Here is a 25,361-nt window from a genome sequence, read left to right on the forward strand (position 1 = left end):
TGACCCATTGAGTTATTCCAGCACTTTGTGTCCTTTTGTTGAAGAGGAAGCTGGATGTGTGTACCCACAGAGGGGAATGAACAGAAGAATATGCTGATAGGATTGAGGCAAGTGGGGAGAGCAGCACTACTACATAGTTAGGTCAATTGGTTTTAATACTGTACATTCAATGTAGCTAACAGCTAAAAAAAATGCTGTGACGTTTGATTATTAGAAACAAAATCACTTTATAAAACTATTTTTAAATTTCAACAAGGTCGCCTCCCTTTTATTGCATTGATCCGTAACAATATTTTCCCTCCTATTCCTTCGGAGAGGAGGGTTTTCATGGACATTAGAAATATATGCTCACACCCATTGTAATATTTTTTCAAGAACAGTTGAAGTGGCCTTTCATCCAAAATAGATTCAATTTTGGGGCATCACTTGTCAGCCCTAGTGAGGCCAGTGAAAAGTAAAATCTAACTTAATAGACTTGTACACAACTACCTTTAGCAGTTCATCTTCAGTGGAATCGGGAAATTTCTCATGAAGCGAGCTCTTCAGAACTTTGGCTATGTACCTCATTCCATAACTACACAGACACATGGATTAAAACAACGAGAAATGAAAAAAATAAATTAACATCGGTGTAAAAGATGAATTCAAGCATGACAAAACAAAAGTTGGTTTGTAACTTAAAACAAAAGAAAATTAAATGCTGTTGAAGTGTTTTTTATTGCGAGCCGTTTTACCGAGTTATTAAAGCAAATGCTCTCATGCCCTCTACAGGAAAGTTACAGACACTCATTCAGCACAAGGATAAACCAATCTTTCATGATTAGTTTGACAAATAAACTAATAATTTTAAAGGAAAGCAACTTTTACAGCATGTGAGAAGGCGAAGGTAGGGATTGTGAATGTTTGCATTTTAACTGCAGTATGTTTAAATAGTTTCTAATGTTTTTTACTCTTTTAACACAATAGCTTCTTTAGACCCAAAATAAACTTGATTTAACAGGCAGCCATAAATAGTACTGGAGAAAGAATGTGAGCAACTATCACACTTCTCTGAAGCTGACGACAAGGAGGAGCCCCTAGATTAAATAAAGGGTCCTCGCATACCTGCTCAGATAATTGCCACCGCACAGAATCCTATTCTCTTACTTATGAAAGTCTAGAAACTCTGCCGCTGCATCACTGTGCTGCCCTGATATTCATTTCATATTCATTTCCCACCAGTTTGAAGTGAAGTATATAAAATGATCAGGATTCATCCTAAATTGGGGGCAGCAAGGGATTGTTTACAAGTGCGATTATTAAGATCAGACTACATTAGCTGGATTGGCTGGACAATTAATTCAAAAACAAAAAATGGACTAGAAATTGGTTTAAACCACATCTTAGGCACATATTCAATAAATACTCCTAACACAACTGAAAATAAAATATAAAAATATTAATATAAAAAGTAATGGGCTGGTAGGAATACTTATGCTGTTCATTGACAGACAGGTTTGACAGGTTTGTCAATATCAGACTGTTGATACCATTTAGTTCAGCCATGATGACATTGAATGGCTCGAAGGGCCGAATGGCCTACTCCTGCACCTATTGTCTATTGTCTATTTAAAGACAGCCTGCCTCTGTGAAAGGGGAAGTGCACTTTTGCTGAGAGCACTTCACATCACATGGGGTTATGTCACTTATTGCAGGCAGGTACCCAGGAACTGCTTCTTCCCCTCTGTTAAATGGTCCTTCCACGAGCTAGGGTACTGTCCAATTCACTTCTACCCCATTGTGGACATTGGAATTTGTCTAAGGAACTGATGCGCTGCAATGCTGAGAACTATATTCTGCGCCCTGAGTCTTCCCCGTTGATCTATATATTTGTACTTGAGTTTGACTTGATTGTACTTATATATGGCATTATATGACTGGATTGGATAGCAAGCAATACAAAGGCTTTTCACTGTACTTTGGTGAGTAAGCATGCTTTACACTGTACCTCGTGTCCAATAATAAATCTAAGGCGAATATTTTCAGAACAATTTGTTCATCAACAAGGATATTAGATTCACGTACAAGTCTTCCATTCACATTTCCCACAAATACTTCAATTTCTAAAACCACAAGACCATTGTGGCAAAGTTCCATTTAGTATTGATCTTTGTGGCTTCAGTACTCCAGCACATGTATAACAAACGTCTTTCACTTCCACTATCTTAATATCTTTTCCTCCAGCAGATATAGACTAGAGAGAACACACACACATATATATGTTCACACATGTATATATATACACACATATATACACACATATATATACATATACACACACATATATATATACATATATATATGTATATGTATATATATGTGTATATATACATACATACACATGTGTGTGTGTGCGTGCGTGCGTGTGTGTGTATTAAAAGAGATAGATAGATTCTTGATTAGTGCGAGTGTCAGGGGTGAGGGAGTGAAGGCAGGAGAATGGGGTTGAGGGGGAAAGTAAATCCGCCATGATTGAATGGCGGAGTAGACTTGATGGGTCGAATGGTCTAATTCTGCTCCTATCAGTTATGAACCTATGATCTATTCTTTCCAAGGGCTGTCATCAGCACGATGAGCTGAATGGCCACCTTATGAATGACATGACATTTGATACTTACGGAATGGCATCCAAGGACGTGCATATGGATGTGAGAACCTTGTCGGTGACCAGCTGGAGATTGTGCATGGATGATTCCAGTTTTGACTTCACTTCTTCATGTGACAGAGCCTGCTCCGCTGTTACATCATACGGTAGTTTGCTGCAAACACAAATACATTTTTACCACCACCAATCGAAAAAGAATTTAAGGGCATCTAGTTTCAAATAGACTCTGATCAAAACACAGTCAAAAATAAAATTGAGTTCCTATCATTCGAGCAGAGAACCCCCCATCATTTTAATTAAGTTGCTGACTAAGTAACCAAGTTAGTTACTAACTTAAGTTACTTTAGTTTCGGAAGTTAGAGTACTGATAGAAATAGATGGGAATCACTTGGATTGTGGATGCTTAAAATATATTGTCTAAAATCCTACACAATTTGTAGTTCAAAATGAGATAAGTTGTGTGAGCTGATTATTTAAACTAAAGGGCCTGTCCCACAGGTTGCATTTTAGGCGAGTGCAGGAGACTCTGCGATCGCCACATGTTCGCTGGTGGTCTCTGGTGAGTCTCCTTCAAGGTCGCGAGGAGTTCCCGCATTCTGGGAACTAGTCGTGGCCTCAGTTTGGTCGCCGCAAAAGTTTCAACAAATTGACCATCTTCAACATGACCAGCTTCACCATCACGCTGCCCTAGAATGGTGCTTGCCTACGATAGCAAAGGCAAAAGTCAACACCTAACCCTACACTAGCACATACATACAGGCAGACGTATGCTTTAAATTAATTTGCAGATTGCTATTACCAACCTGGCTTCACCAGTTTGCATCTCCATCTGATTCACCCAGGCCTTGTACACCTCCACTGGGTTGGTATTTATGGCCAGCGTTTTATTTTCCATGATTTCTTTCACGACGGGAGCCAGCAGCTGCCTGAGTGCGTTTTGCCCTCGCGTACCCCGGTTAAAAGTGACCACCATTTTAATGACCGTGGGGTTTCCAGTGACTATTTCCTGAACTTGGTCCACTTTAGATCTGTCATGAAGTAACATACAAAGTTAAGGAGCTCCAAATACACCCAATTCCAAAGAAAGAAAACCCAGAAGAAAAAAATAAAAATAAAAAATCGCAGCCCAACACAAGCTACTGCTCCCAGCAGAGGAGGCAAAGGTGAAGTGATTGAGTTAGCTAGACCACATACTTGATCTCCTCTTCCAATGCAGTCTTGAAAAGCTTTAGCAATAGATATTCTTCTCTCTGGTTTGAAGCGTAGTTGTACAAGGTGAAGATGACCGTATCCATAAATTTGGTTGATTTGTTTTGGGGCATCTGGAAGATCAATTTGGCCAAATAGGCCGGATTTGTCTAGGAGAGAACATACAAACAATAATATAAAAAAACAGGCATATTTATGTATAACGATATGCATCAACATACGCCTACGAGTTTTCTATTCATCGCATGCATGACCTAATATAGAGTAGGAGCAGCCTAGAGTTAGGGCTCTTAGGGCTAACGGACTCAAGGGATATGTGGAGAAAGCAGGAACGGGCTACTGATTTTGGATGATCAGCCATGATCATATTGAATGGTGGTACGGGCTTGAAGGGCTGAATGGCCTACTATTTTCTATGTTTCTCTGTTACTCAAATTTGGCAACGTTACTGGTTATCCCCATCTTACGAGCGGCTGATTTATGTACAGATCATGCATGGGACTGAGCGAGAGCGTATGTATGGGAGACCCGGTGGTGTGTACAGCGGGCATCCTCTGCCATGTGGGAACTATGGCCGTGGTTGCATTTCCCACATCCAGCCGACAAATAGTTTACAAGAACAGAACCCTGCTGCAAACCTGGGGACGACCTGTATCTAAAACCACAGCTCAGACTTGAGGAAATCCTTGCAGTTTCAGTTCAGTTTAGTTTATTGTCACGTGTACCGAGCTTTTTTGTCCAGTCAGCAGAAAGACAATGCATGATTATAATCAACCATTTACAGTGTATTGATACATGATAAGGGAGTAACGTTTAGTGCAAGGTAAAGCCGACAAAGTCCGATCAAGGATAAAATGAAAGGTAAAGTTTAAACCTGCTCCATTTTTGTGGAAATGGAGGGTGCTCACTTGCTGGAACCATGTTGACATCTGCACAGTTTTATTCAGGTTAAATATCTTATGCAGTATCATGACACAATCACATGGCTCACATACGCATTGCTGACAGCAGGAGGATGTCCTGTGATCAGCTACACAATGACAGCATGCCCGTGTTTGTGGGACGGATTCAAGAGTCATACAGCGTGGAAACAGGCCCTTCGGCCCAACTTGCCCACACTGGCCAGCATGTCCCATCTACACTAGTCCCACCTGCCTGCGTTTGGCCCATATCCCTCCAAACCCGTCCTATCCATGTACCTGTCTAAATGTTTCTTAAATGTTGCGATAGTCCCAGCCTTAACTACCTCCTCTGGCAGCTTGTTCCATACACCCACCACCTTTTGTGTGAAAAAGATACCCCTCAGATTCCTATTAAATCTTTCCTCCCTCACCTTAAACCCATGCCCTCTGGTCCTCGATTCAACTATTCTGGTTAAAAGACCCTGTGCGTCTAGTTGATCTACCCCTCTTATGGAATGGCTCCTGTCATTTAGCTCCAAGTCGTCTCTTGACCTCTACTCTGCCCACCAAGTAGTGAATTGGAGGCCAAGTTAAGTGAGCAAGCTACTTCATATTTACCACATATCACACATTGTTATGCGCTACAAAGCAATAATTCCTTTCACTCAAGATACTTTACACTGGGCACGAGGGTCGGCACAGTACAATGGGCTACAAAGCACTGGCAGCTGGCTGGTGGGTAAGTAGAGAATGATCAACTAACTGCACCGCACACAGTTGCATGTTCTGCATTTTTTAAAGTCTAGTTTAGTTTAGAGATACAGCATGGAAATGGACCCTTCGTCCCACCGAGTCCGCGCCGACCAGCAATCCCACGCACTAACGCTATCCTGCACACATTAGGGACAATTTACACTTATACCAAAGCCAATTAACCTACAAACCGGTACGTCTTTGGAGTGTGGGAGGAAGCCGCAGATCTCGGAGGAAACCCACGAGGAGAACGTACAAATTCCGCACAGGCAGCACCGGTAGTCGGGATCAAATCCGGGTCTCCGGCGCCACAAGCGCTGTAACTCAACCGCTGCACCACCATGCTGCCCGTGCAACCTCTGCACAGACCGCTGCACCACCGTGCTGCCCGTGCAACTTCTGCACTGACCGCTGCACCACTATGCTGCCCGTGCAACTTCTGCACAGACCGCTGCACCACCATGCTGCCCGTGCAACTTCTGCACTGACCGCTGCACCACTATGCTGCCCGTGCAACTTCTGCACAGACCGCTGCACCACCATGCTGCCCGTGCAACTTCTGCACCGACCGCTGCACCACCATGCAGCCCGTGCAACTTCTGCACCGACCGCTGCACCACCATGCAGCCCGTGCAAATTCTGCACCGACCGCTGCACCACCATGCCGCCCGTGCAACTTCTGCACCAATGCACAGCAGAACAACTCCACGTGCATCCGACCATTTGCTCTGCTCCATAATTCACTCTTGAAGGTCATTTAAAACGACAAGCTTGTACTCCCCTCCCTCATGTATATGTAGGATTTTAATTAAGAAGCAGCTTCACGGTTTGCTTAAATATATTTAAAAATTTTACTTTTAAGAATGAGTTGAAACAAATTAGTTTCGTTTCGTTTCATTTCGTTTATTGTCACGTGTACCGAGGGACAGTGGAAAACTTTGGTTGTGCGCTGAACAGTCTTGGTCTGAAGAAGGGTCTCGACCCGAAACGTCTCAAATTCCATTTCTTCAGAGATGCCGTCCGACCCGCTGAGTTACTCCAGCATTTTGTGTCTATCTATCTTTAATAAATTTAATAAGTTTTACAAATCTGAAGAAGGGTCTCGACCCGAAACGTTGCCTATCTCCTTTGCTCCATAGATGCTGCCTCACACGCTGAGTTTCTCCAGCATTTTTTGTCCACCTTTGTTTTACAAATGCCTGCAATCGTCAGCCTGAGCCTTGAGCACGAGCCGTGCACCTGGATCGGTGCAACCTGGCCCTAATGCAACATCCCTCCACATTTCTGCATTAGCTGATGGAGCAGAACAATGGACAAGGAAGTTCAAGTGCAACAACGATGTCTCCCAAACCCGATTTCACCACAAGCAACACAAACCCAAAAGTCTTGTGCAATTCCTGTTATGTAACATTGCCGATAGCACATTGCTTATTATGAAATATTGCCTTAAACAATGCATGCTTGTACCTGCAGCAGATAGAATAGATGTTGGTAAGCCTCTAGTTTTTTCCTTTTCTCTTTGCTGAGTGACTTCAGCCCTTGTTTGTCACTTGAAATCACTTCCATAGCCTGGCCCTTATTCTTCTTGTCCATTTTCTTACTGTGGGAAATAACATCCTGTTGAAGAAATGGGGAGGGGGGGAAAAAAAAGATGATTTTGCGTTGAATCAAGAGAGAATTAGATTTAGCTCCATGGGCTAAAAGAATCAAGGGATATGGGAGAGAAAGCAGGCTATTGATTTTGGATGATCAGCCATGATCATATTGAATGGCGGTGCCGACTCAAAGGGCCGAATGGCCGACTCCTGCACCTATATTTCTATGTTTCTATGAATAATTGAATCTATGCCCACAGCCACCCAGTCTGGGCGGTGAATCATTGGATTTCTCGACTCTGGTGGCCCAGTCACTGCTTGCTTTCAACACAATGATTGATAAACTCCCGAGTTCAGAAGATAAGGTGTGATTTTGGGGAATTGCGATGCATGCTTGTGGACGGATTAGTTCCTCAGATAATTTTTTTGCCCTCTCATAATGTCTTAAAGATGTATCCAGTGGGATATTAGAATGTAAGTTTGATTGAATGAGTACAGGTTTAGTTTAGAGATAGTGTGGAAACAGTCCCTTCGGCCCACCGAGTCCGCGCCGACCAGCGATCCCCGGGCACTAACATTATTCTACGGAGCAGGGACAGTTTACAGCCTTTGCCAAAGCCAGTTAACCTACACACATGTACTTTTCGATGTGTGGGATGAAGTCAGGGGAAAACCCTCTCGCTCACAGGGGGAATGTACAGACAGCACCCGCAGTCAGGATCGAACCTGGGTCTCTAGCGTTCTAAAGGCAACATCTCTATCGCTGTGCCACTATGCCACCCAAGGTGTGGAAAGCTGGGGAATAATTAAAATGGGGGTAATGATGTTAGGATGGGCATGAGGCAGTGGAAGGGAGGGTGAAGTGGGACACGGCAGAACAAGGAATGATGGAGAAGCAGGAAGGGGAATTGGAAGGAACTGCATGGAAGACTGTAAAATGGAAAATAGACCTGCAGCGTGATCCTGTTTTTCACCAGAAGCCCAATCTTTATGTCCATGAGGTTGAGGTCCTTCTCGAGTTGCTGATTGGATCGGATTTTGGTCACAACCTCTTCCCGTAATCTTGTGACTTCCAACTCTTCCTGGAAGTCCAGGTCACTTTGGTCGAGCAGGTGCACGAACTTACGCACAACATTCAACGGGGGTTCACCTGCATTGACTGCAGAGGAAGAACAGGATAGAAGACAGTCAGTCATCTGGAAAGCAACAAAATGCCTGATAATTGAAGTTCGCCAGCATTTGTGCCAGTGCCACTCTCGCCTTCAATGCCAACGGCATACTCAGCCGACCTACAAACCATCAGCAATCCACCATCACAAGGGCAAAATAAATTACAGCAAGAGTTCATGATCAAGTCAAGAGAGTCAAGAGTATTTCACTGTCATATAGATACATGGACAATAAGTGCAGGAGTAGGCCATTCGGCCCTACGAGCCAGCACCGCCATTCAATGTGATCATGGCAGTTCATCTGTACCCTGTACAATCAGTACCCTGTTCCTGCCTTCTCCCCATACCCTTTGATTCCACCAGCCCTAAGAGCTCTATCTAACTCTCTTTTGAATGCATCCAGTGAATCAGCCTCCACTGCCTTCTGAGGCAGCGAATTCCACAAATTCACAACTCCCTGTATGAAAAAGATTTTCCTCATCTCAGTTCTAAAGGGCCTACACTTTTTTTTTAAACTGTGGCCACTGGTTCTGGACTTCCCCAAAATCAGGAACATGTTTCCTGCATCTGGTGTGTAAAATACTCAGGATATTTTTGCTCAGGATTTCATCCCACATGTGACAATAAACTAAACTAAAACTCCCACACTCTAAAGATGTACAGGTTTGTATGCTAATTGGCTTTGGTACAATTGTACCTAGTGGGATAGTGTACCTATGTAGGATAGTGCTAGTGTACGGGGTGATTGCATGTCAGCATGGACTCCGTGGGCCGAATGGCCTGTTTCCGTGCTGTATCTCTGAAGTATAAATACTGGAGCAAAGGTCATGTCTGGAGCCGGACAGGCAAGTACAACACAGCTGAGAAAAGCCAGCACAAGATCCAGTGCTTTACAGGCCCGGGTTAATGTTACACTGGGTACAGCTGCCCCACCTGGTTGAAAGTATCACGCAAATCTGATCAACGTTCACCTTAAGGTGACCATGAGAAAAATTTCAGGATTGGCAAGGTTAACACATCGAGAGCCCTACTGAGAAGAAAGCACAAAGTGCTGGAGAAACTCAGCAGATCAGGTCGTATCCGAAGAGGGAATGTCCAAACAGCGTTTTAGGCCAGAATCCTTCTACAGGCTCCAGCACTTTGTATTTTGCTGAACAGATGCTGCCTGACCTGCTGAGTGACTCCAGCTCATTGTGTTTTGCTCAAGATTCCATCAAAGTGGTGCTGCTGGTACAGCTACTGCCTCACAGTGGCAGAGTCCCAGGATCAGACTGCCCTTGGCTACAGTCTGGGTGGAGTTTGCACGATCTCCCTGTAACCACATGGGTTTCCTCTGGGTGCTCCGGTTTCCTCCCACATCCCAAAGACGTGCGGGGTGTGTCGGTGAATCGGCTTCTGTAAATTGGCTAAATTCTGTATTAAATTCAATTCTGTAAATTGGATGCAAAATCGGGATAATGTAGAACTAGTGATTGATCGATGGTCGGCGTGGGCCTGGTGGGCCGAAACGCCTGTTTCCGCGCTGTATCTCTAAACTAAACACCAGCAGCTCCTTGTTCAAGCCTTGTTCAAAGAGTACAAAGGGTGGCAATCAAGGAGCTACACTCACTTAGCCCCGTCTCCTCACTCTACGAACGTGGCTCATAGTGCAGAGATCTTATCAAAGCAGTGAACTGACTCAGGACACACGTCCTGTTCCCTACTCTGTGTTGCAACTCTTGTCTATCCACCAACATTCCATACAGCACTCTAATACAGGATCTGTAGATGCAAGTTCCAAGTTTCAATTTTCCACAGATAATCTCTTCACCATGATCCATACAAGAGAAAGGAATAGTAGCCTCATTCTGGACAAGTTGAAAATTAAAATACAACTGCAAATTGCAATGACTTCAGTCAGATCATTACAGATCAGACCATTATTTCATCCTAAATACTGGTCTTTACTTTAGTCTTTAGAGATACAGCGTGGAAACAGGCCCTTAGGCTCACTAAGTCCGCGCCGACCAGCGATGACCACATACACTAGCACTATCCTACACAACAGGGACAATATATCATCTTTACCAAAGCCAATTAACCTAATCAGTCTGAAGAAGAGTCTTAACGAGAAACATCACCCATTCCTTCTCTCCAGAGATGCTGCCTGTCCCGCTGAGCTACTCCAGCATTTTGTGTCAACCTACAAACCTGTGCGTCCTTTGGAGTGTGGGAGGAAACCGGAGCACCCGGAGAAAACCCATTAGGAGAAAACCTAAAGTCCAAACACTGTACAGACAGCACCCATGGTCAGGATTGACCCCAGGTCCCTGGAGATGTAAGGCAGCAGCTCCCCCATTAATTGGCCTCTGTAAAATCGGAAATTGCGGGATAGTTTTAGTGTACGAGGTGATCACTGGTCGACGTGGACTCGGTGGGCCAAAGGGCCTGTTTCCACGCTGTTTTTTCCTAAAGTCCGTAAATTGCCCCCTTGTGTGTAGGATGCGAAAGTGGGATAACACAGAACTAGTGTATGGGTGATGGTTGGTAAGCATGGACTCGGAGGGCCAAAAGATATGTTGCCTTGACGTATCTCCACACTCCCTTTGTAGTTACACAGGAGCCATCCACACAGCCACGCTTAATGTCAACTAGTCTGTCCATAACCTCAACAAACAACAGTAACCTGCTACTTAAAGTGTCATCCACGTAGTGGCAACACTGATAAAGTTAACACCAAAGTAAGTACAACAAAAACAAGGCATCCTCTAAAACGTCCCAGTATTCCAAGTCATTATTTTTTCTTTTGATTATATGTATTTGTGCAGAAGAATGACTCTAATTAAACTAATTCACAGGAAACAAAACATACTTGGGTGATCTTAACTCTGTCACAGACAGAACTGGCTCCTGGACATATAAATAATGTAGTCATTAAGTGTTTAAGAAGGAACTGCAGGTGCTGGAAAATCGAAGGTACACAAAAAAGCTGGAGAAACTCAGCGGGTGCAGCAGCATCTATGGAGCGAAGGAAATAGGCAACGTTTCGGGCCGAAACGTTGCCTATTTCCTTCGCTCCATAGATGCTGCTGCACCCGCTGAGTTTCTCCAATAATGTAGTCATGGTTGGCAAAACTCACTCACAACAAACCAATGACTTAGTGAACCTTGAAAGCTTCCTTTCCTTAAATTACTCAAAATCCAGTGCCAAATAAATGGTGCATAAGAATAAATGATAACAGTTTGTAGAACAACTGAGTAAATAGCAGCTAAATGGAGAAACAGGGAACTGCAGATGCTGCTTTACAAAAGAGTGCTGGATTAGTTCAATAGACAATACACAATAGGTGCAGGAGTAGGCCATTTGGCCCATCGAGCCAGCACCGCCATTCAATGTGATCATGGCTGATCATCCCCAATCAGTACCCCGTTCCTGCCTTCTCCCCATATCCCTGACTCCTCTATTTTTAAGAGCCCTATCTAGCTCTCTCTTGAAAGTATCCAGAGAACCTGCCTCCACCGCATTCTGAGGCAGAGAATTCCACAGAATCACCACTCACTGTGAGAAAAAGTGTTTCCTCGTCTCCGTTCTAAATGGCTTACTCCTTATTCTTAAACTGTGGCCCCAGGTTCTGGACTCCCCCAACATCGGGAACATGTTTCCTGCCTCTAGCGTGTCCAAGCCCTTAACAATCTTATATGTTTCAATGAGATGCCCTCTCATCCTTCTAAACTCCAGAGTGTACAAGCCCAGCTGCTCCATTCTCCCAGCACATGACAGTCCCGCCATCCCGGGAATTAATCTTGTAAACCTACGCTGCACTCCCTCAATAGCAAGAATGTCCTTCCTCAAATTAGGGGACCAAAACTGCACACAATGCTCCAGGTGTGATCTCACTAGGGCTCTGTACAACTGCAGAAGGACCACTGCTCCTATACTCGATTCCTCTTGTTATAAAGGCCAACATGCCATTCGCTTTCTTCACTGCCTGCTGTACCTGCATGCATACTTTCATAGACTGATGTACAAGGACCCCCAGATCCCGTTGTACTTCCTCTTTTCCCAACGTTGCCATTTAGATGGTAATCTGCCTTCCTGTTTTTGATACCAAAGTGGATAACCTCACATTTATACGCATTAAACTTCATCTGCCATGCACCTGCCCACTCCCCCAACCTGTCCAAGTCACCCTGCATTCTCATAGCATCCTCCTCACAGTTCACACTGCCACCCAGCTTTGTGTTATCTGCAAATTTGCTAATATTACTTTGAATCCCTTCATCCAAATCATTGTAAATAGCTGTGGTCCCAGCACCGAGCCTTGCGGTACCACACTAGTCACTGCCTGCCATTCTGAAAGGGACCCGTTAATCCCTACTCTTTGTTTCCTGTCTGCCAACCACTTCTCTATCCATGTCAGTACTCTACCCCCAATACCATGTGCCCTAATTTTGCCCACTAATCTTCTATGTGGGACCTTATCAAATTTTTTCTGAAAGTCCACGTACACTACACCCACTGGCTCTCCCTTGTCCATTTTCCTAGTTACATCAAAAAATTCCAGAAGATTAGTCAAGCATGATTTCCCCATCGTAAATCCATGCTGACTCGGACCGATCCTGTTACTGCTATCCAAATGTGCGGTTATTTCATCTTTTATAATTGGCTCCAGCATCTTCCCCACCAACGAGGTCAGGCTAACTGGTCTATAATTCCCCGTTTTCTCTCTCCCGCCTTTCTTAAAAAGTGGGATAACAATAGCTACCCTCCAATCCACAGGAACTGATCCTGAGTCTATAGAACATTGGAAAATTATCACCAATGCATCCATGATTTCTAGAGCCACTTCCTTAAGTACCCTGGGATGCAAACCATCAGGTCCTGGAGATTTATCAGCCTTCAGTCCCATCAGTCTATCCAATATCATATACTGCCTAATGTGGATTTCCTTCAGTTCCTCCGTCACCCCAGATCCTCTGGCCACTACTATATCAGGAAGATTGTTTGTGTCCTCCTTAGCGAAGACAGATCCAAAGTACCTGTTCAAGTTCATGTAATAGGAGCAGAATGAGGCCATTCGGCCCATCGAGTCAACTCCACCATTCAATCATGTCTGATCTAGCTTTCCCTCTCAACTGCATTCTCCTGCCTTTGTCCCATAACGCCAGACACCCGTGCTAATCAATAATCTATCTATCTCTGCCTTTAAAATTTCATTTGACGTGGCCCCCACAGCCTTCTATGGCAAAGAATTCCACAGATTGCCTGTGGCATTTTTGCCCATGACTTAAATTGGCTGGTCAGGCAGCATCTCTAGGGAACATGGATAGGCGGCATTTCAAGCGGGGAGCCTACAGACTCATGGACATTTTGTGTCAGGACCCTACTTCGGACTCAGTTACCAGTTAAAGTTGTTTTTGAGAAAATTATTAAAATTATCAAGCAAATTCAATGACTTCACCGAGGTCTTTCAAAAATATTGCTCAGCCTTTCAGGTGGAATTGTATTTTTTGAATCAGTCAGGATAAAGTTGGCAGAAAGTATGTCACCATAAGTGTTCAGTATTCAAGGGTACTTAGTTAAGTGCCTAAAGAGCCACCGTGGCCTAAAAATCCATCAGGCGAGAAAGAAATGCTCGGAGAAGGAGAAAGAGGTGCAGCGCCTGGTGAACCTGGTGAGACGCAGGAGGAGCCCAGCCAGGACTCACCCCACAGAGCCCAGTCCCTCCACGCACTAGAGTCTCCCAACCCCTGCAGAGTGGTTATCAAGATGGCTGATCCGTGGGCGGTTGCTGCTGGGATGCAAGTTGGGGCCTGATCAGGCCTAGCTGGGTCGCCTGGGCGAGGGTGTCTGATGTTATGAGACCCGAAACACACGACGACCCCAGATCACATCACTGAGGATGCGTCCCAGCGCATCTAGAAGATGTATATTTTTCACACTGCAAGGCACCATTTGTATTTACACTGTAGGACAGGGGTGTCAAATTCGCGGCCCAGGTGCGGCCCGTGAAGGGGTCGATCGGCCCGCGGGATGATTTCCCCAATGCCAGAGCAGGTTGCAGCGGTCCCCGGTGCCGGGTCGGGCTGCGTTCGCGCGTGCATGAAGTTGCATTTTGCCCGTGACCTAAAATGAGTTTGACACCCCTGCTGTGGAACTCTATATCTAGTACAAAAATCTATATAAATCAATCAAATTTACAGATGGTACCAAATAATCAAGAATAATATGCTCAGTGAACGCAGCTCCAAAAACTACCGACGAAATGGACAAGTTGCCAAAGGCTCAACCAATGTCACAGAAAAAATATGTAGCATGCTATTGGCGAAACATTCAACACAATGGCAATGTAATGTGATACACACACTTCTGGAAATCTGAAGATGAATTTGAAGCAATGTCAATAAAATGAACTACATTTTCAAACAATGACTAAAGTGCACAACGATCAGTTCTGTGACCAAGTAAAGGAAATAATAGAGGTTATAAAAACTTTTGACGGCACGGTGGTGCAACGGTAGAGTTGCTGCCTTACAGCGCCAGAGACCCGGGTTCGATCCCGACTACGGATGCTGCCTGCACGTAGTTTGTACGTTTCCACCCCCCCGTGACCTGCGTGGGTTTTCCCCTGGTGATCCAGTTTCCTCCCACATTCCAAAGATCGTACAGGTTTGTAGGTTAATTGGCTTCTGTAAATTGTCTCTAGAATGTAGGGTAGACTGGTGTATGGGTGATCGCTGTTTGGCACGGACCCGGTGGGCTGAAGAGTCTATTTCCATGCTGTACCTCTAAACTAAACTAAACTCAGCAGGCCAGACAGCATCTGTGGAGGTAAATGGCCAGCCGACATTTCAGGTTGGACCCTTTCTTCAGACTCATGCGGTAAGGGGGAGAAAGCTGGAAAAGAGGGGTAAGGGTGACACAAATCCTGGCAAGTGAGAGATGGATCCGGGGGGGGGTGATCGGCAGATAGGTGGAGAAAATGATGGTCATTATCTCCACTCATAGGCCATTAACCGTCCCGTCACATATATCCACCTATCACTTGCCTATGACTGCATCATCCCTATCTCCCTTTAACAGCTTTCTACCCTCTTAAAGATAGCAGAGTCAGGGGATATGGGGAGAAGGCAGGAACGGGTACTGAATGTGGATGATCAGCCATGATCACAGTGAATGGCGGTGCTGGCTCGAAGGTCCGAATGACTTACTCCTGCACCTATTGTCTATTGTTTATACTCCAACAGTCTGAAGAAGGATCCCAACACAAAGTGATGTCTGTCCATTTTCCTCCTCAGATGCTGTCTGACACTCCGAGTTCCTCAGGGGTGGGGAACCTGCGGCCTTCTAAGCCATTAAGTGCAGCCCTTTGAATGAATCCAAATTTTGTAGAACAAATCTTTTTATTATTATTATTAATAAAATGTTTTTGTTCATCTTTTATTATTTTAATTTTAATCGTAAAATGAACGTATTTAAAATACCAAAGAGTAAAAGAAGATTCAACTAAATAATTCTTACAGTTACAAAATACTTAAGGGATTGGACAGGCTAGATGCAGGAAGATTGTTCCCGATGTTGGGGAAGTCCAGAACAAGGGGTCACAGTTTAAGGATAAGGGGAAATCTTTTAGGACTGAGATGAGAAAAAAAAAATTCACACAGATAGTGGTGAATCTCTGGAATTCTCTGCCACAGAATGTAGTTGAGGCCAGTTCATTGGCTATATTTAAGAGGGAGTTAGATGTGGCCCTTGTGGCTAAAGGGATCAGGGGGTATGGAGAGAAGGCAGGTACAGGATACTGAGTTGGATGATCAGCCATGATCATATTGAATGGCGGTGCAGGCTCGAAGGGCCGAATGGCCTACTCCTGCACCTATTTTCTATGTTTCTATGTTAATCCTCCCCGACTGACAGCCACAATTAAAACATTAGGAAGTCGTGAGGGCTATTTTAACAAAATAATGTACATTTTGAATTATATCTTTGAAATTTCTTGGATGCAGCCTTATTAGATTACAGCTAACTTAATGTGGCATTCCTCCTTGGAAAGGTTCTCCACCCCTGCCGGCACTTAGGTTTTTTGTTCAAGATTCCTGCATCTGCTGTCTCAATTACATGGCAATAGGTGATCTGCAAAGTGAGGTGATGAAGAGAAAAATGAGCAGCAGTCAGATGTCATGTTGATTCATAGAATGGTAGGGATTTACATTCAGCTATGAAAATGTCAACAGCAAGGGCTAATATTTAAATACTCACTCAACGTTTTGTAGTCATCTTTAGCTTTATTTGCTCGGAGGAATGCTTGAATTTTAATGATTTCTGGCGTCTGGGAGCAAGAAGAATATTTTATTTGCGACATTCATTGTTATAAATCAAACTGCTCCAAATGCACAACTTTCCAGCAACAAATATGACGATATTTTTAAGATAATTTAGACCAAGTGGGACTCAGTGCGTCCCGTCCCCTCAATGGGCAGTTGCGGGGGGAGGGGGAGGCCTGTAGCGTCACGCACACACTAACCAACCCCCCACACACACACTAACCAACCCCCCACACACACACTAACCACCCCCCCCACACACACACACTAACCACCCCACACACACACACTAACCAACCCCACACACACACACTAACCACCCCCCCACACACACACACACTAACCACCCACACACACTAACCACCCCCCCTCACACACACTAACCACCCCCCCACACACACACACTAACCAACCCCTCACACACACACTAACCACCCCCCCACACACACACTAACCAACCCCCCACACACACACTAACCACCCCACACACACACACTAACCACCCCCCCACACACACACTAACCAACCCCCCACACACACACTAACCACCCCCCCACACACACACACTAACCAACCCCTCCCTACACACACACTAACCACCCCACACCACACACAACTAACCACCCTCCCACACCACACACTACCCAAACCCCCCACACACACACTAACCAACCCCCCACACCACCCCACCCTACCCACCCCCCCACACACCCACACTCAACCACAAACCCCTCCCCACACCCACCACCCCCCCCCCCCCCCACACACACCCTAACCAACCCCTCACACACACACTAACCACCCCCCCCACCCACACACCAACCACCCCCCCCCCACACACACACTAACCAACCCCTCACACACACACTAACCACCCCCCCCACCACACACACACTAACCCCCCTCACACACACACTAACCACCCCCCCACACACACACACTACCAACCCCTCACACACACACTAACCACGCCCCCCCACACACCCCCACTAACCAACCCCACACACACACACTAACCAACCCCACACACACACACACTAACCACCCCCCCACCCCCACCCCCCCCCCCCCCCCCCCACACACACACCAACCAACCCCCCCCACACACACACTAACCCAGTGATTCCCAACCTGGGATCATATGGCAAATTTCAGGGGGGGGGGGAGGGGGGCACAGAAAATCACAGAAAAATTTGGGGATTTAGGGGTTCAATGAAGGGGGCCACTTTTTTTCCGCTAATAATGTCGGGGGGGGGGGGGGGGCACAGAAAAATTAAAGAGCCCAAGGGGGCCATGAACTAAAAAAGGTTGGGAACCACTGCACTAACCAGCCCCTCACACACACACTAACCAGCCCCCCACACACACACACACTAACCAACCCCCCACACACACACTAACCACCCCACACACATACACACACTAACCAACCCCTCCACACACACACTAACCAACCACCACACACACACACTACCGTTGTCCCATTCTGACTGTCTACTGTCTGATGTTACATCGCCCCCATTTGGTGAGATGGCAAACAGCACCTGGCAGACAGAACCACCAGGCTAGGACTCTATTTCTTGGAGCACATGAGAATGAGGGGTGACCCTATAGAGGTGTATAAGATCATGAGAGGAATAGATGGGGTAAATGCAGCCTTTTACCCAGAGCAGGGAATCGAAAATCAGAGGACATAGTTTTAAGGTGAGGGGGGGGGGGAGATTTAATAGGAACCTGAGGGTCAACTTTTTTTTCCCCCCACACAAAGGGTGGTAGGCATTTGGAACAAGCTGCCAGAGTAGGTAGTTGAGGCAGGTACTATCACACCATTTAAGAAATATCTAGACAGGTACATGGATAGGACAGGTTTAGAGGGATACAAGCCAAACGTGGACAGATGAGGCTAGTGTAGATGGGACATGTTGGTCAGCATGGGCACATTGGGCCAAAGTTCCTAAGGAAAACTTTACTGCTACCATACTTGATATACTCATTCAAAATGGTCATATTAATTCAGCAAATCCCTCCAGCTGTGGCCTATTTATTGTCCCGTTGACAATCATTTGTTGAAAAGTGCTTTAATAAATGTCTTGCTTCACATCCTACTTCATTCATAAGATCATATGTGATAGGAGTAGAATTAGGACCTTTGGCCCATCAAGTCGACTCCGCCATTCAATCATGGCTGATCAATCTCTCCCTCCTAACCACATTCTCTTGCCTTCTCCCCATAACCTCTGACACATGTACAAAGCATTCTACCCTCAGTCAAGCAGGCAATGTAGTCCAATTCTTATCATATTTCAGAACTGGGCCCATAAATTAAATAAAACATAAAAGCAGCCATTTTTGTTCCTTTTGATGTATTTTGGATAAGGTGAAAACGTGTATTCGCTGGGAGAAACAACACTAGAGCAAAGGGATAATTATCAAGGAGTGTATAGGAAGGAAGAGCTGATTTAATCCGAAGACACAAAAAGCTGGAGTAACTCAGCAGGTCAGGCAGCATCTCTGGAGAAAAGGGAATAGGTGACGTTTCTGGTCGAGACAGTCAGGGGAAAGGGAAACAAGAGATATAAAACAAATAAATGAACGATTTGCAAAAATGCAACAATGACAAAGGTCACAGGCCATTGTTAGCAATGAGCTAGGTGAAAACTAGTTACAGACAATGAGAATCAACAACTTGGGTGGGGGAAGGACGGAGAGAGAGTGGATGTAAGGGTTACTTGTACTAGTTATTTTTGTCTATAATTATCAAGGAGACTGCTTCACAAAACTAGTTCCCAGTCACACCACAGACTAAGCAGGGTTGTTAAAAAAGAAAAATCTGAAGAATGTCCTCGACCCAAAATGTCGTCAGTCCATTCCCTCCACAGATGCTCCCTGACCCACTTCATTCCACCAGCAATTTGTGTTCTGTTCCCGATAAAGTGTAAGTTCAACTCACATGATCTTTGAAGTACTGACATCGCGTACGATATGCTCTTCTTTCTTTCCACATCCTTACAAAAGACTGGATCTGTAGAAAACAGCACACATGGATTACAGGCCTATAGAGTTCAGGGTGTAATCTTTAACTGGGTTCTGCTTCTCAATTTCCTTATCAGTTGCATCGTGGTGGTTATTTGCAGGTGTATAATAATAAATATAAAGTCCCTATCATTCAAAACGGTCTCTCATATAAACTTTTTAATATTTAAATCTGTTTTAAATACCTAGGAGTCCACATCTCTGAGGATCTGACATGGACATCACACGCTGCAGCACTCGTGAGTAAGGCAAGACAAAGCTTTTACCACCTCAGGCAATTGAGGAAATTTAGGGTGTCTCTGAGGATCCTCCAGTGCTTCTACTCAGCGGCTGTGGAAAGCATCTTGTCCGGAAATATCACGATTTGGTTTGGGAATTGCTCTGCCCAGGACAAGAAGGCTCTGCAGAGAGTGGTGCGTTCGGCCGAACGCACTATGGGAACTTCACTCGCCCCCCTGCAGGATTTATACATCAGAAGGAGCAACTCCAGAGCCAATAAGATCATGGGAGACCCCTTCCACCCCTGCAACGGACTGTTCCAGCTGCTACGGTCAGGCAAACGCCTCCGTTGCCATGCTGTGAAAACGGAGAGGTTGCGAAGGAGTTTCTTCCCAGAGGTAAATTCCTATCTCACCAGGGACTAAATTTACTGTACCAGTCTACTGTTTTTTGTTAATTGCTGTTTTTTTCATTTTTCCTTCCTCCCACGATATTTAATATGTAAAAGAATATGTGGTTCTGTTCCATTCTGTTTGTAGTTTGTTGTTTGTTTGTTTGTTTGTCTTTTTGCACAAAGTCCGTGAGCATTGCCACTTTTCATTTCACTGCACATCTCGTATGTGTATGTGACGAATAAACTTGACTTGACTTCAAAACTATGATAAGGAATAACATTACCTTAGTGATAGTTGCAACGTTATCTTGCAGGACTCTTAACCTGCCCTTGTAAGACTTTCTCTGTTTGTATCCTTTCCAAGATGACTATACGAAAGAAAATATGGAAAAGATTTTTAAAAAAATGTACACCATTTTCCAGACACCATTTCTTACAATTTCATATGTGCTGCACTTTTAGCGCACCAGAAATAATCTTACTGGGCTGTCTGAGCTTCACAAATTTTAAAACATAGGAGAAAGTATGATTTGGATATTAATCCTCATATATGATAAAATGTATCATACTTCACCCTTTGTTTGAAAATTTGTGATACTCAGACAGATGTATGTAGAAACTATCGTTTCGCAGAACACCTTCGCTCAGCTCGCCTGAGCCAACCTGATCTCCCGGTTGCTGGACACTTTAATTCTCCTTCCCATTCCTACACAGAACTTTCTGTCCTAGGCCTCCTCCATTGTCAGAGTGAGGCTAAATGCAAATTGGAGGAACAGCATCTCATATTTTGTCTGGGCAGCTTACAGCCCAGTGGTATGAATATTGATTTCTCTAACTTCAGGTAGCCCCGCATTCCCTCCCTCTCTATCCCTCCCCCACGCAAATCAATAGACAATAGCCAATAGACCATAAGTGCAGGAGTAGGCCATTCGGCCCATCGAGTCAGCGCCGCCATTCAATGTGATCATGGCTGATCATCCCCAATCAGTACCCCATTCCTGCCTTCTCCCCATATCCCCCAACTCTGCTATTTTTAAGAGCCCTAACTAGCTCTCTCTTTAAAGCATCCAGTGAACCCGCCTCCACCGCCCTCTGAGGCAGAGAATTCCACAGACTCACCACTCTCTGTGAGAAAAAATGTTTCCTCATCTCCGTTCTAAATGGCTTACTCCTTATTCTTAAACTGTGGCCCCTGGTTCTGGACTCCCCCAGCATCGGGAACATGTTTCCTGCCTCTAGTGTGTCCAAACCCTTAACAATCTTATATGTTTCACTGAGATCCCCTCTCATCCTTCTAAACTCCAGAGTGTACAAGCCCAGCTGCTCCATTGTCTCAGCATATGACAGTCCCGCCATCCCGGGAATTAACAAATATTCTACAGCTCTGTTCCGCTATAGGATCAGGCGCTGAATCTGCTCATCACTGTTAGGCACAGCTCGTGAAGCCCCGCGCGCTTATTCCCGCTGTGGGTTTCCAGAGTCAGAAGCCGCTTCTCTCTCTCTCTTCATTCGGCAGCCCGGCTCCCCTCCACCTCCCCTCCACCCCCCCCCCCCCCCCCCCCCACTGATCTTCTTCCCTCTCCTTCCTCCCTCTCTCCCCTCTCCTCTCTACCCGTCACAGGGGACGATCATCTGTCTCCCCCCAGGCCCGGCCCGGCTCTGTCACGCTGGCGGAAGCCACGATTGGCTGGTCCCCCCGCTGCTTTTCACCGTCCTCAGATCGCACCATGCCTTGCCTCCCCGCCCCTCTCCTCTCCTCTCTCTCTCTCTCTCTCTCTCTATCTCTCCCTCTCTTCCCCCTCTCTCTTTCCCCTCTCTCTCTCTCTCCCCTTTCTTTCCCTCCCCCCTCTCTTTCACCTCTCCTCTCTCTCCCTACATCGCTCTCTCTCCTCCCTTCCCCTCTCTCTTTCTCTCATCCCGCTGTCTCTCCTCCCCCCCCTTTCTCTCTCTCCCCTCTCCCCCCCCCTCTCTCTCCCCCCTCCCTCTCTCACCCCCTTCCTCTCCCCCAACCCCCCCTGCCCTCCTCCACACCCTCCCCTCCACCCCTTCCCCCTTCCCTCCACCTCCCCCCCACCTCTCCCCCTCCCTTCCCTCCTCCCCCCCCCTCTCTCCTCCCACCTCTTTCTCCCCTCCTCCCCAACCCTCCCCCACCCTCCCTCTCCTCCTCCCCTCCACCCCAACCCCACTCTTGCCCTTCTGTCGCTGTCTCTCCCATTCTCACTCTGCCCTCACTCTCTACCCCCCCCCCCCCCCTCCCCTCCCTCTCTAGACGCGCCTGCGAGTTGGGGGCTATGCATCAGTGGATAGGGCGGTTATGGGGTAAAAGGAGCAAATTAATGATATTAATATAATATCAAGGGGGGTAGTTAGCGTTTGTGCGGGGGGGTAGTTAGTGTGTGTGACGCTGCATGCCACCCCCCCCCCCTCCTCCCCTCCCCCACAACCACACGTTGGCGGAACAGACCCAACGGGTCTGCACTTGGTCTAATAGGAATTAAAAGTAAATTTATAGCAATGTATTCTTCTATGTAATTCAAGTCCATCCACACCTGTAGACGGATGGTTGAAGGTTCCTGTTTGTGGAGGTAGTTCAGCCGCTCACTGTAAGCTTTTCTGGCTAGGTAGCCTCTTGCACATGCTTGCAGACGGATGACCTGACCCTCATTCGCCAACCACAGCTGCTCCCGGTGATAGTCTGTTGTTATTCGGCCAGTAACATCCTGATTAACAGATGAAAGGCATTGTCACCAGGGCACCAAGAGTCACAGAAATCAGTCAACAATATGATTTATCCCTTCACAAGTACACAAGTTATAGGAGTAGAATTAGGCCATTCAGCCCATCGAGTCCACACCGCTATTCAATCATGGCTGATCTCTGCCGCCTAATCCCATTTTCCTGCCATCTCCCCATAACCCCTGACACCCGTTCTAATCAAGAATTTGTCTATCTCTGCCTTAAAAATATCCACTGACTTGGCCTCCACGGCCCTCTGTGGCAACGAGTTCCCCAAATTATCTACCCTCTGACTAAAGACGTTCCTCCTCACCTCCTTGCTAAATGAGCGCCCTTTAATTCTGAGGCTATGTCCTCTGGTCCTAGACTCTCCCACCAGTGGAAACATCCTTTCCACATCCACTCTACCTATGCCTTTCACTATTCTGTACGTTTCAATGAGTGGTACCCCCTAAACCTTCTAAACTCCAGTGAGTACAGGCTCGGTGCTGACAAACACTCATCATATGCTAAACCACTCATTCCTGGGATCATTCTTGTAAACCTCCTCTGGACCCTCTCCAGAGCCAGCACATCCTTCCTCAGATATGGGGCCCAGATTTGCTCACAGTACTCCAAATGAGGTGCAAGAAAAATGTAAAACTTACTTGGATACCATTTTTGTGCAAATTGTTTTAAATGAATTGGCTGACAATAGACAACAGGTGCAGGAGGAGGGCATTTGGCCCTTCAAGCCAACATCGCCATTCAATGTGATCATGGCTGATCATCCCCAATCAGTACCCCGTTCCTGCCTTCTCCCCATATCCCCTGACTACGCTATCTTTAAGAGCCCTATCTAGCTCTCCCTTGAAAGTATCCAGAGAACCGGCCTCCACCACCCTCTGAGGCAGAGAATTCCACAGACTCACAACTCTTTTTTTCTCATCTCCGTTCGAAATGGCTTACCCCTTATTCTTAAACAGTGGCCCCTGGTTCTGGACTCCCCCAACATCGGGAACATGTTTCCTGCCTCTAGCGCGTCCAAACCCTTAACAATCTTACATGTTTCTCTCATCCTTCTAAACTCCAGAGTGTACAAGCCCAGCTGCTCCATTCTCTCAGCATATGACAATCCCGCCATCCCGGGAATTAACCTTGTAAACCTACGCTGTACTGCCTCAATAGCAAGAATGTCTTTCCTCAAATTAAGGGACCAAAACTGTACACAATACTCCAGGTGTGGTCTCACTAGGGCCCTGTACAACTGCAGAAGGACCTCTTTGCTCCTATTCTCAACTCGTTTTGTTATAAAGGCCAACATGCCATTCGCTTTCTTCACTGCCTGCTGTACCTGCATGCTTACTTTCATTGACTGATGAACAAGGACCCCCAGATCCCGTTGTACTTTCCCTTTTCCCAACTTTACATAGTTAGATAGTAATCTGCATTCCTGTTTTTGATACCAAAGTGGATAACCTCACATTTATCCACATTAAACGTCATCTGCCATGCATCTGCCCACTCACCCAACCTGTACAAGTCACACTGCATTCTCATAGCATCCTCCTCACAGTTCACACTGCCGCCCAGCTTTGTGTCATCTGCAAATTTGCTAATGTAACTTTGAATCCCTTCATCCAAATCATTGATGTATATTGTAAATAGCTGTGGTCCTAGCACCAAGCCTTGCGGTACCCCACTAGTCACTGCCTGCTATTCTGAAAGGGACCCGTTAATCCCTACTCTTTGTTTCCTGTCAGCCAACCAATTTTCGATCCATGTCAGCACTCTACCCCCAATACCACGTGCCCTAATTTTGTCCACTAATCTCCGATGTGGGACCTTATCAAATGCTTTCTGAAAGTCCAGGTACTCTACATCCACTGGCTCTCCCTTGTCCATTTTCCTAGTTACTGCTACTGCTCCTGTTACTGCTATCAAAATGTGCCGCTATTTCATCGTTTATAATTGACTCCAGCCACTTCCTTAAGTACCCTGGGATGCAGACCATCAGGCCCTGTGGATTTATCAGCCTTCAGTCCCATCAGTCTACCCAACACCATTTCCTGCCTAATGTGCTGAATATGATATTTGACCTTGACCCTTAACTCATACAGTGTGGAAACAGGCCCTTCGACCCACCTTGCCCACACCGGCCAACATGACCCATCAACATTTGTCCCACATACCTACATTTGGTCCATTTCCCCCTAAACTTGTCCTATCCATGTACCTGTCTAAATGTTTCTTAAACGTTGCGATAATACCTGCCTCAACTACCTCCTTCGGTAGCTCGTTCCATGCACCCACCACTCTCGGTATGAAAATGTTACCCCTCAGGTTCCCATTAAATCTTCCCCCCCTGCAGTTTTGTTCTTGACTGCCCGTAGCAAAGCAGAAAATGTTGGTGTCAGAACTCAG

The 25,361-nt window shown here is 45.8% G+C and overlaps 1 protein-coding gene across 2 annotated transcripts in view; it reads right to left on the reverse strand.

Moving 5' to 3' along the window:
* The window catches only part of iqgap2 (IQ motif containing GTPase activating protein 2), a 306,105-nt gene that overhangs the window by 56,282 nt on the left and 224,462 nt on the right, over positions 1-25,361 (reverse strand). For both annotated transcript variants that reach the window (XM_033018621.1, XM_033018622.1), the window contains 10 exons: positions 22,772-22,942; positions 20,507-20,590; positions 19,527-19,598; positions 16,512-16,581; positions 8,054-8,262; positions 6,976-7,125; positions 3,839-4,002; positions 3,448-3,672; positions 2,658-2,798; positions 490-574 (listed from right to left, as the gene is read on the reverse strand). In XM_033018621.1, the coding sequence (XP_032874512.1) occupies positions 490-574; positions 2,658-2,798; positions 3,448-3,672; positions 3,839-4,002; positions 6,976-7,125; positions 8,054-8,262; positions 16,512-16,581; positions 19,527-19,598; positions 20,507-20,590; positions 22,772-22,942 (1,371 nt within the window). The remainder of the gene's footprint in view (positions 1-489; positions 575-2,657; positions 2,799-3,447; positions 3,673-3,838; positions 4,003-6,975; positions 7,126-8,053; positions 8,263-16,511; positions 16,582-19,526; positions 19,599-20,506; positions 20,591-22,771; positions 22,943-25,361) is intronic.

This window comes from Amblyraja radiata, chromosome 3 (assembly GCF_010909765.2).
Source record: "Amblyraja radiata isolate CabotCenter1 chromosome 3, sAmbRad1.1.pri, whole genome shotgun sequence".
Taxonomy (NCBI): Eukaryota; Metazoa; Chordata; class Chondrichthyes; order Rajiformes; family Rajidae; genus Amblyraja; species Amblyraja radiata.